This window comes from Plecotus auritus, assembly GCF_963455305.1.
Source record: "Plecotus auritus genome assembly, chromosome: 4".
NCBI classification, from domain to species: Eukaryota; Metazoa; Chordata; class Mammalia; order Chiroptera; family Vespertilionidae; genus Plecotus; species Plecotus auritus.
The window spans coordinates 155,650,815-155,663,738 of record NC_137775.1 but is presented as its reverse complement, the minus strand read 5'-3'; the positions used below and the strand labels follow the sequence as shown (position 1 = coordinate 155,663,738).

The 12,924-nt window shown below is 37.8% G+C and overlaps 1 protein-coding gene across 2 annotated transcripts in view; it reads left to right on the top strand.

Moving 5' to 3' along the window:
- HGF (hepatocyte growth factor) overlaps window positions 1–12,924 on the top strand; it is a 69,458-nt gene that overhangs the window by 32,082 nt on the left and 24,452 nt on the right. For both annotated transcript variants that reach the window (XM_080665504.1, XM_080665503.1), the window contains exon 8: window positions 9,409–9,583. In XM_080665504.1, the coding sequence (XP_080521630.1) occupies window positions 9,409–9,583 (175 nt within the window). The remainder of the gene's footprint in view (window positions 1–9,408; window positions 9,584–12,924) is intronic.

Sequence of the window (12,924 nt, the reverse complement as noted above, 5' to 3'; positions counted from 1 at the left end):
CACGAAATTCATGTAGGGGTGGGGGTGTCCCTCAGCCCAGCCTGCACCCTCTCCAATCTGGGACATCCCTCTCACAATCCAGGACTGCTGGCTCCCAACTGCTCGCCTGCCTGCCTTTCTGATTGCCCCTAACCACTTCTGCCTACCAGCCTGATCACCCCCTAACCACTCCCCTGCCAGCCTGATTGATGCCTAACTGCTCCCCTGCCAGCCTGTTTGCCCCTAACTGCTCTCCCCTGCAGGTCTGGTCACCCCTAACTGCCCTCCCTTGCTGGCCTGGTCACCCCTAACTTCCCTCCTCTGCCAGCCTGGTCACCCCTAACTGCCCTCCCCTGCAGGCTTGATTGCCCCCAACTGCCCTCCCTTGCAGGCCTGTTTACTTCCAACTGCCCTCCCCTGCTGGCCATCTTGTGGTGGCCATCTTGTGTCCACATGAGGGAAGCCATCTTTGACCACATGGGGCAGCCATCTTGTATTGGAGTGATGGTCAATTTGCATATTACTCTTTTATTATATAGGATAGAGGCCTGGTGCACGGGTGGGGGCCAGCTGGTTTGCCCCGAAGGGTGTCCCATATCAGGGTGGGGGTTCCCTTGGGGCGTGGTGTGGCCTGGGCGAGGGTCCTGTGGTGGTTTGCAGGCCGGCCACGCCCCTCTGGCAACCCAAGCGGAGGCCCTGGTATTTATTTATCTTCTACAATTGAAACTTTGTAGCCTGGAGTGGAGCCAAGCCTCCTGCTCGCTCCATGGCTGCCACCATTTTTGTTGGGATTTATTTATCTTCTATAATTAAAACTTTATAGCCTTGAGTGGAGGCCTAGGCCAGCCAGGGTGTGCGGAAAGCTTGGCTTCCTCCCTTACCAGGGAAACCCAAGCCTCCTGCTCGCTCTGTGGCTGCAGCCATCTTGGTCGGGTTAATTTGCATACTCGCTCCTGATTGGCTGGTGGGCGTGGCTTGTGGATGTAGCAGAGTGATGGTTAATTTGCATATTACTCTTTTATTAGATAGGATTTATAGCACCATCAGCCTCTCTTTCCATGTACTTCTTAGAGTCCAGTTTTTATACTTATTTTTGAAATTTTTTAGTTAACAGCACTATCAAGATTTGCAAGCTCCAACAGAGCAAGGACCATATCTCTTTTTGTATCCCATAGTGCTTAGTACTTTGTCTTGCACATGGTAGTAGTACCACAAATATTTGTTGAATTAATGAATGGTACTTTCCTACAAAGTGATAGTTTTAATTTTCTTTTTGTGTTTCCTGAAATTTCTTCTATGTTTCTTGATTTCTGTATGAAAACTTAGCTTCTGTCAAACATTGTCTACCAGGAAAATTTGCTTTGTACCTTCTTCCTATCACCTCATCAACTCATCCTTAGGTTTCTTATTTTCCTGGCCTAGTTTTTGTCCCTTTGTTGCTGGTTGTCTTGATGGTCTTTACCTTACGGACAAAATACGCAAGACTTTTCATGAGTTGCCTTATTTTTTTTTCCTTCTATTTCTTTTCCTTGTTTTTTAAACTTCTAGATATGTAAGTGTCCAGACCATTTTATTTTTTAACAACTTTATTCAGTTGTAATTGATATAAAAAGCTTCACATATTTAATGTTACAATTTGATGTGTTTAAACACATCCATATACCCATGAATCAAGGTAATAAACATATCCATCACCTTCAAAAGTTTCCTTCTGTCATCCCCTGCCATTTATTTATTTATTTATTTATTTATTTATTTATTTATTGTGGTAAAAACACTTAAAGTGAGATCTCTCTCAACAGTTTTTTTTAGCATACAGTACAGTACTGTTAACTATAGGTACTATGTTGTACAGTATATTTCTAGAATTTACTCATCTTGCATAACTGAAACTTTATATCTGTTGAAAAACTTCCCACTTCAGAATTCTGAATGAGGCAGATCTCTGGTAGCTAGGATTTCTATTAAAAACATTGTTATAGATTGAATTCTGTCCCTCCCCTGGAAAAATACATACATTGAAATCTTAACCCCTACTGTATCTGTATTTGGAGACAGGGCTTTTAGATGTAATTAAGGTTAAATAAAGTAAAATGAGGATTAGTGGCTTTATAAGTAGAAGAAGAGAGATTTCTTTTACTCTCTCATTTCACCATATGAGAGGAAGGTAGCTATATGCAACCCAGGAACCAAATTGACTGGCACCTTGGTCTTGGACTTACCAGCCTCTAGAATTGTGAGAAAATACACATCTATTGGATAAGCCACCCAGTCTGTGGTATTTTGTTATGGCAGCCTGCACAGGCTCATACAGTTATATTGCCATTGTTCATTAATGAAAAGAACCCTTCCTCCTAGTAACTAATATACATTGGCATCATTTTAAAAGAATACAATATGTTTGTATGTTGAGAAAATAATTTCCTAAAATTACATTCAAACACACTGAAATTATTATTCTTTCATAAAGAAAGCTGGTTATTTCTCTGAATTTTATTAATCCATCTAACGCCAGACAGAGGTTCATAGGAATAAAATCTTCTTATAGTCTGAGTCAGGAAAAAGCGATACTATCAATACCATTCTCAAGGGAAAGATCTTATACTTCAAGGTTTTTTTCCAAGTCATCTACTAAGGAATAAGAGTATAAAATTGAAGACCTTTCATGAAAGTCTTGTCTCTTGAGCATTTTATACCAGAAAAGGCTTGGATAAAGTCCAGGGGAAAGTTTCAGTTAGGAATTGTAGGTTCACATGGAAAGCAAACGTGCAAGCAATTTGAGGTTTGCACTTTGGAGGTCTTTATACTACTTTCCCACGTCAATTTTAAAACAAGAAACTCTTTAAATTTACATTGATCCTGGTCCTGTCTTTTGTGGCCCCAAAGAATACAAGTCTGTTGACAGGCGAGTAGCTTTACACACTGTTCTGAATCTCCAGGGACCATCATTGAGTAAAGCCTGCATTTCAGTTGCTCTTCAATAGCTGGGAGTGAGAAGGGGTGGATTGACCTAGTCGGAAGAATAAGCAAGTATTGGTCTAAGGGCCTGTGAAGCACCTTGTTCTTTACTATAGTCAAAAGAACAGCAATAGCTTATCACCACTGGGAAAACCAAGTTTTGGGGTGCGCAGGGGAAATGGAAATGTAGGGCTTCACTTAATGTCCATGTAAGTCTTACAGTGCCATGGGGGTGGCTCTCTGTAATATGTGTGTGCATTAGAATTCTTCAGTTGCCATGGACCTCCATCAGGGCCACGTGGTCTCTCTGAATAGATCTGGCTAGCCTTTCACAGAGAAAACAGATCACATTTATTAGTCATCCTGTTCTACTGTTGATGTTGTTGTTTGTTTGTTGTTGTTTTTTTTGGGGGGGAAGCAGATGTTTGTTCCACATATTGCATCACAATTAATGTCCATTCTCCTAAACCTTAATGTTCCCCACTAGCAATCCACACCAGCAAAGTGAAATTAACATTCCAAGAAGTACCCACTGTATTTGATTGTATTCTAATAGGACAGTAAAACATTTAATTAGCAAATGTTTTCCTTAAAGCATTTCCAAACAGAAAATTTCATTTCAATCATCAAAGGAAAGCATTCTTTCTCTCATAGGCCACCAAGAATCATATAATTATCTTTGCATCTGCTCCAAAGGGTGATCACTAATGACGCCTCTGGCAAATGTTTTATTTGTGAAGAACTCTCAGAAGAGTTCTGGGTAGTTTCTGTATGAGTTTGGTAGACATTACTTGCAAAAATATTTGTGTACGTGGGAATGCAGTATTTAAAGAACATGTTGCTTTGGCTAGACTTCATCAGTTTCCGCCAACATATGAGGATATTTCTGTGCTTATTTAACACTTCACTTGGCTTCCAGAGACTCTTCAAACCCATCCCTTAATTTAGGTGCCATGTTAAAGTATTAAGTCTAAAGGAATACCGTTCCTAACATTTAATAGCCCTCCCCAAAGTAATTGGCATAAAACATTTGTTTTGTTTTTGAACCAGGTTTTGATATTTATACAATAGGACAGCTGAAGAAGTATATTTTATTGCAGTTCAGGAATAAATCATCTTGTTTGAATAGTAAGTATGTATGTAGGCAGCAAAGATCAAACATTTATATCACATTAAAGGGTCTATGGACAAATCATTGATCATGGTCCTCATTGGATAATATTTATTAGGCAGCTGCATGAATTATTGATAGATGAAACTAATTATCTTGTACTAATTTATCTTTTTGGCCCTTGCTATTTATTCTTACACATTGCCACCAGAATTATGTAGTTTTGTCTATGTGGTTACTTCTAGCAGCTGAATGTCAAATGGGATAGATACAGATGCACTAACTTCAGAAGGTACTTTTTAGTTAAAGTAAAATACTATCTAAATATTGCTAGTTTGTAGTTAAAATCATAGGTAATATTTCCACTGAATTAAAAACACAAGAATAAGTAAAACCATCAAGTGTTTGAGGTTACATATTTACCTTCAAATTAGGAAAATAGTTACTTTTTACTAGCTTTTATCTATTACCATTCTCTTAATATTTTCTGATGATCATATGATTGCTTACTCCTTTAATTTTCCCAGTATTAATTTCCTAATGAACTATGATAATATTTGTTTATGTTAATTATCTCCCTTTTACAGAGAGCAGTGTAATTCAAATTGTTTAAAGCTCTATGTATTGTTTCACATTTTAACGATTCTAGGTCATTTCTACAATAGTATCAGTTTGTAATAGGTGCTTATGAAAAATTACTTGGAAAATGCAATACTCTCTAAAAGTGACACTTTATATTTAATCTTACATTAACACAGTGGGCATAAAATTTTGCTCTCTCATCTCCACACAGGCATAGTTATACAATGAGAGGCAACATTCACATATAGTAGTAGAGGAAACAGCCCTCTGAATTTGCTACCACTTTTAGAAATTCCATCAAATAATGGCCAAATCCCTCACCATCTCTGAATATCATATTCCCTTTTTTTAATTGTTTAGGTTGATATCTGGCAAACGATACTGTTGTCCAAGGAGCAGAAGAGCATGTTGATCTCTGATTGGCTCAGACTCAATCTAGGTTCCTAGTAAGATGTGTTGGGCCCATATCTAGCTGAAGGTGATTGATGGGGACTCATTAAAACTAAGTTTTGTTGTTACATGTTCACGGTGCCAGAGTAATACTTGAGCCTGGGAAATAAGCCCCCCAAAATAGCTTTAAAACTTCTTGCCCCCTAAACTTCTTTAAAAACTGGTCTCTAAAGAATTCTGTACTGTATTTCCCTTTTAAAAATATGAATCTTTCAACCATGCTCCTGGTGACAGATGGGTTTCCTTTAAGTCAAGGTGTGTGTTTTTTTTGGTGTGTGTGTGTGTGTGTGTGTGTGTGTGTGTGTGAGAGAGAGAGAGAGAGAGAGGTGGGGGGCAGTTTTTTTTTTTTTTCATTAAACAAAAGCTAGTGGTGACTTCCATGTGAAAATAAAGAGCCATAGTTTCAGCCCTGAAAAAAAATGTGTCAGTAATAAACAAATAAAACAATATATACAAATAAGTAAGGAAGTAAAAGAGGTTTGTGAAAAGATTAATAGAAGTGTTTTTGCTTTGACTGCTCTAACTTTGTTTCTCCCATTGTCAGGACTCTGAGTTCTGACCAAAGTCACAAGTTTCCTACCCAGGAGTTTCTGTCCAAGAAGTGAGGGAATGAAAACTTTTCTTCTTAAGATGCTAAGCTAACAAATTTATGGATTCTTGGGGACATTTTTTTTGTCCTTTCTGATCTATACTAATAAAAGGGTAATATGCTAATTAGACCAGATGTCTTGTGGAGGACCATCCGGACGTCCTTCTGGACAAAGCCACGGTGGTGAGGGCAAGGTAGAGGCATTTAGGGGAGATCAGGTAGGCAGGTAGACCAGAGGTTAGGAGTGACCAGGTAGGCAGAAAAGTGATTAGGGGTGATCAGGTAGGCAGACCAGTGGTTAGGGGTGATCAGGCAGGCAGGCAGAGTGGTTAGGGGCAATCAGGTAGGCAGGCCAGTGGTTAGGGATGATCAGGTAAGCAGACGGCCTCTCACAGGGCTGGCCCTGCCCCCCAGCAAGCAGTTAGGGGTGATCAGGCAGGCAGGCAGAGTGGTTAGGGGTGATCAGGCAGGCAGGGGAGCAGTTAGGGGCATCAGGCAGGCAGTTAGAGGGGTTAGGTGCAATCAGGCAGGCAGGCAGGTGAATGGTTAGGAGCCAGCGGTCCCGGATTGTGAGAGGGTGCAGGCCAGGCTGAGGGACACCCCCTCCAATGCACAAATTTTGTGCACCAAGCCTCTAGTCACATACAGTTTTGTAGCTATATATGAAATATGCCAATACGAGCTTGGTCTTTTATCTGTTTTAGAGTTATCATCCTTTAAAGACTCCCCCACATAATTTAACAGTAAACTCAAATCATCAGAAATATGGCAGCTTAGTGGCATTTGTTTTAATGAAATATATATATAGTTCCTCAGGACCTATGAAAGCCATCTTATTTGCTATTTCTTGAAAGAACTTTAGGTAACATTAAAATCATAGAGGACTTGGTTAATTAGAACCAACTTTTTCTATACAAGTTATTTCTCCTGCCCAATAATTTTTGTTCTTATAATACATTAGAAGCCCTGTGCACGAAATTTGTGCACGGCGGGGAGGGTGTCCCTCAGCCCAGCCTGCACCCTCTCCAATCTGAGACCCCTTGAGGGATGTCTGACTGCCCAGTGGGATCGGGCCTAAACGGGCAGTCGGACATCCCTCTCACAATCCAGGACTGCTGGCTCCCAACTGCTCGCCTGCTTGCTTTCCTGATTGCCCCTAACCGCTTCTGCCTGCCAGCCTGATCACCCCCTAACCACTCCCCTGCCAGCCTGATTGATGCCTAACTGCTCCCCTGCCAGCCTGTTTGCCCCTAACTGCCTTCCCCTGCAGGCCTGGTCACCCCTAACTGCCCTCCCCTGAAGGCCTGGTCACCCCTAACTGCTCTCCCCTGCAGGCCTGGTACCCCCCAACTGCCCTTCCCTGCAGACCCATTCACCCCCAACTTCCCTCCTCTGCTGGCCAGGTCACCCCTAACTGCCCTCCTCAGCAGGCTTGATCGCCCCCAACTGCCCTCCCTTGCAGGCCTGGTCCCTCCCAACTGCCCTTCCCTGCTGGCCTGATTGACCACAACTGCCCTCCCTTGCAGGCCTGTTTACTTCCAACTGCCCTCCACTGCTGGCCATCTTGTGGTGGCCATCTTGTGTCCACATGGGGGCAGGATCTTTGACCACATGGGGGCAGCCATCTTGTGTGTTGGAGTGATGGTCAATCTACATATTACTCTTCTATTAGATAGGATAGAGGCCTGGTGCATGAGTGGGGGCCAGCTGGTTTGCCCTGAAGGGTGTCCCGGATCAGGGTGGGGGTTCCCTTGGGGTGTGGGGCAGCCTGGGCAAGGGGCCTGTGGTGATTTGTAGGCCAGCCACGCCCCTCTGGCGACCCAAGCAGAGGCCCTGGGATCTGGGATTTATTTATCTTCTACAATTGAAACTTTGTAGCATTGAGTGGAGGCTTGGGCCAGCAAGGACAGGCGGAAAGCTTGGCTTCCTCCATTGTGGGGGAAACTCAAGCCTCCCTCCTGCTCTCTGTGGCTGCAGCCATCTTGGTTGGGTTTATTTGCATATTCCCTCCTGATTGGCTGATGGGCGTGGCTTGTGGGTGTAGCGGAGGTAAGGTCAATTTGCATATTGCTCTTTTATTAAATAGGATATGTAAACATTCATTAGACTATCAACCATGAGTAGTCTATGGGTCAATCTTCAGCCACTTTCTCATCTCAATTTGAATTTCCTTTTAACTTAGGATAATTCTGAGGCACTTTTTTTTTTCTTAAAGTAGGTACATAAAAATTAAAACATTTAAAAATGAGCTGATGTTATTAAAAGGCAAATTTGTAGAAATCTGTATATACAACATATTCCAGTCTTTGGGATGGTCATTAATTAATCTTCCTCCTTTTTTCACAAAGCTTCATAGAATAACTTCAAACTCTATGTAATTTCCATGAAATTTAATGAAATAAAGCATTTCGCCACATGGGGTTGTAATTATTTGTAAGGAAAATATAAAGTTAAATAAAAGTGAAAAGCCATTAAAAATTTTACTCTATTAAATAAGGAACACTTTTATAGACATCCTCTCCCTCTGAAATCATCTCTAATTTTTACCTCTCCTTTGGAGAACTGATACATCTAATTCCAGATTGGATAAATCAAAGACATTTATTCAAATCTTAAACTGTCCAGGAGGGTGTCAAATTGAGTTTTATTCAGTAGTATCTTGAATGCCATTGGAATTGCAAAGGTAACTGAGGAGTTTACATTGAATTTCTTTTGAACCATAAACATTTTCAAGTATGTTTTGAGAAGGCATATGAATTTTGGTTGCTCCAGAATGTTTTGAGTTATATTTTGTTTGAGTAACATTAAACACAAAAAGAAAGTCCAAGTTATGGTAAAAATTTAATTTTGTATTTTTTTTTTTTACTTCTTACTGAAATTTTCATGATTGTCATAAAATATGGAAGAATTACAGTTGGACTAAGAAAAGAGCTAGAACAACTAAATTGTTTTTTTATATGCCAACAAGTTTATTTAAAAGAAAAAATTAGCATATCAGCTTCAAATATATTTATAATATTAGAGAAAAACCAAGGTTAATACCATTACCAACTTTGTATGTATTTAAGCAAATTAATTTTAGGAATAATTGTATAGTTATTTCATAAATATACATTTAGCATATATGTTATAGTGACATATGGAAATAACTGCCTTGAAGAACTTTTCAAGAACAACCTATTTTGATGTTTGAAAGGAAAATTGGAAAGGAGATAGCCATAATGATAAATTGACTTTTTTTATTACTTTAATCTCTAGACTAACATTAATTTTCCTTTTCTTAAATTTTTTTTAATGGCCAAACTTGGAGCAAAGTATTTTTTTCATTTCCCTACTTGATCACTATATTGCTCATAGAAGTCTTTCAATTTCCAAAGAAAAGTGATTAAAAGAACATATATGGGGTACTTAAACATTAATAAATAGAGAAACTTTATATCTAATGTTAAAACATGAGTAGACAGATCCAGGAAATTTAAGAATTACCAGTTGATGCTTTTTTAAACTGGTCTAGATGAAGCCAAGCTAAAATATTCTGTTCTATATGGAGAAAAATTTCACAGTCGGGTCCACCATGTCAACTTGCTCCTTTAGGTTGAGTGGGATAGTAATAATGATACATTTAATATTTATTCCACTCTATTATTATAAAAATGTATGTGACAAAATATCTGGGTAATACCAATGCAAATGAACACTCAGAAGGATGATATTAATTTGTATTTCTTTTAATCAATAGCTCACAGTACTATGAATGACACCAGTGTCCCTATGGAAACAACTGAATGCATTCAAGGTCAAGGAGAAGGTTATCGGGGAACTGTCAATACCATTTGGAATGGGATTCCATGTCAGCGATGGGATTCCCAGTATCCTCACCAGCACGACATAACTCCTGAAAATTTCAAGTGCAAGTGAGTCAATTAGGCAAAGATTATAAATGTGCAGTAAGCTCTGGGAAAATGAGGTAGGGTGGTTACTTTTCACTAATTTCTGTGTTAGTGAGCCTTAAACTTGAGTGTGCTAGGGATAATCAAAAGGCAGATTAATCTACTCAGAGATTTTGGTTCCTTAGGTCAAATATACATTTTTAACAAGCATTCTAGGTAATTCCGAATCAGATGGTTTATGTACCATGCTTTGGGAAGCACATATACAGGTTTCTAATCACAGTTTTGTTCTTTTTTTTTTTTTTTTTTTGGTTAATCTTCACCCAATGGTATTTTTCCATTGATTTTTAGGGAGAGTGGAAAAGAGAGGGAAAGACAGAGAACCACTGATGTGAGAAAAACACACTGGTTGCCTCCTGCACAAGCTCTAAGGAGGGCCCTGAGCCCTGGAGGAGCCTGCAACCAAGGTGTGTGCCCTTGACCATAATCAAACCCGGGACCCTTTGGTCCGCAAGCCGACGCTCTATCCACTGATAGGGCCATAGCTTTGTTCCTGCAGGTCTATTTAACAAACCAATAAATGGTAATAGTAACCAGTCAAATTTTAAACTAGTGCCTTTTAAAATTTTCATATTTACTTTAGGTGAGATTACATACCTTTTCTCCTGCAAAAAGAGGAATACCTTATTTTCAGCTAATATTGTAAACTGATGAATTTTTGACCTTGAAACAAACTTATCTTTTAAATGTTAAATGAATATTTTATATTGTTTCTAGATTTGCTTTTTTAAAATGCGGAAGTAAAACATTTGTTTAGGTGAATTTAACCAAAGAAACTTCCCTTGAATGTCAGTTATTTGGTTGTATGTGCCTTCTCTGTGGCTGCTTTTTTTCACCACTTGACTTGTTGGACAGACACAGCCACAATGCCATGTGTTTTTAAATGGTCCACCTTGTTATGGGGAACATAAAATGATTGCTTTTGAAATTTATAACACACATGTCATTCATAGTGCCTTGCTGAAATAGCACCTATAAATAACATATATTGGCTTTATGTAATTGGATTTTAATAAGAGAGCTTAACATTTCAAGATGGAAAATTTTGAGCGCTAGTCAGCCAATGCACTGGAGAAGGGAGATATTTCATGTTTTTCTTTTTAAGTTAATTTAATGTATTTACTTAGATGATAAATATTCATCGCTTATGAGTTTTTTCATTATTTTATAATAACAAATTTATAGTTGTTATTCTGGGTTTATTTTCCACCATATTTTTCACAGCAGTATACTTTTTATTCCTGACCTATGTGTTTCACAGCTGAGAAATAAATATCAAAGTAAAGAAAGCAAAGAAAATAAGAAAAGATTAGTTAAGAGAGGTAAGAGAAGACACTCTCAGTGCCAGTCACACTTTCTGTTAACTTCTAAGACTGGTAATACTTAAGTAAAAAATCATGGATGTGTGAATACCCAATTAAATTCATTTGTAAGAAAAGAATAATAATGTAATTCACACATTTAACAATTCAAAATTATCAAAAGTTTAGTTGTTATTTATCAGAATTTAAACTATCCTTTCTTAATTTATTTATTTGGTCAAGATAACCAAACCCACATACAAAAAAAATAGTGAGTTTTGTTATAAAACAGATAAAATCTGACTCAACATTTTTCTCAGAATGTTGATGCATTTCATACTTGTGTCTAGCAGAGAATAGTGCGCTAGTCAGGTGTCTGTGGTTTCATTAAACACCATTTGCCGCAATACTGAGACTCCTTACAAATGACAGTTTTAAAACTATAACTCAACCCTAGTGCCGGTGATGAATCTACATAAATTACATAATAATTAATTTGTTTTAGGAATTGTACACAATTCTTTCTTCAAGTGAAGGGAAAGATCAGAGGAAAAATATTTGGGCACGCCTTGACTCTCATGCTTGCTTAATCTAGATGAATGAGGTGCTTCTAGATACAGATGTGTGTGTGTGTGTGTGTTAAATAATTTTATTTTTTAAATTAAATTTATTGAGGTGACATTGGTTAACAGGATAATATAGGTTTCCAGTGAACAGACACCTCTCCCAAGAAGACATACAAATGGCCAACAGATATATGAAAAGATGTTCAACCTCACTGGCAATTAGATATAGATTTTTAAAGTGGGCCTAAAGTAAGACTTTTGTTAGCCCTAGAACTCTAATGATCTTGCCCTAAATTTAACTAAGCAATTATTTATCTAAAATTACAAAACTGAATAAATTTTATGTAAATTTTAATGCACATATTTGTACTGACATACATTTTTGAAACATAAGTATAAATTGTTTGAAAGAAATAACAGATTTTCTTTACCTTTCCAGTTAATAATTTTATCATTTTATAAGAAGGCTAAAGGCTTGAATGGGGGTTATAACTATGAAAACTTGTTGTACTGTGGCCTTAACTATTGGCAATCACTTTTATTATAACCTTAAATAACAAAGTTTGTGACAGGATGTATTTTTACTAGATAAATTATTGTTGATTTTATAATCAAACCCAAGCCTCTTCCTTAAGAACTTCTCAGTTTCTAATAGTTTATTTTGGTATCAATAAAATTATAGTTCTTTTAAAAAATATATGTCTTTATGGATTTTAGGAAGAGAGAGAGAGAAAGAGAAACATAAATGTGAGAGAGAAAACTTGATTGGTTGTTTTCTGCATGTGCCCCAAACGGGGAAAGAAACCCTCAACTTGGTACGTGCCCTGACTGGGAATGGAACTGGTGACCCTTCAGTGCACGGGACAGCGTTCAACCAACCAAGCCACACCAGCCAGGGCAGTACTTCTAATTGGACCTAAGTGATGTAAATAATGTGGTTTCAATAGATTGAATGTTAATTTTGCTAAATTATTATTCACAGATCTAAGAAAAGACAGTACAAGCTTGCTTCAAATTAGAGAGCATGTTTAGGAAAGCAAGTCACAAATTCAGTATTTTATTTGAAGTGAACTTTATATTAAGGTTTGCATTAAAATACTTTTATACACAGAGAATATTTGTATAGAATTTTTCCTTATTGAGAACTCTAAATACTTATAAGTTACTGGTAAAATAAAGGATGTACATATACCATATTGACGACTTCTATAGTTAGGTTTCTATGTTCTAGTTATGTCTTTATTTTACAAAAATATTTGTAAAGATTTAGGCAAATCTCTTAGTCAAGAAATAAGCAATGTGTAATTAAAATAAATATATGTAGCAAGTTAAATGAATCAAGAAAAGACAGAATTCAAAGAATAAATAGGTACGATGTTTTTGCATGGCAAATGTTTGATTAGGCAAAACTTTCATTTTAAGTGAGAGTAATTAATGA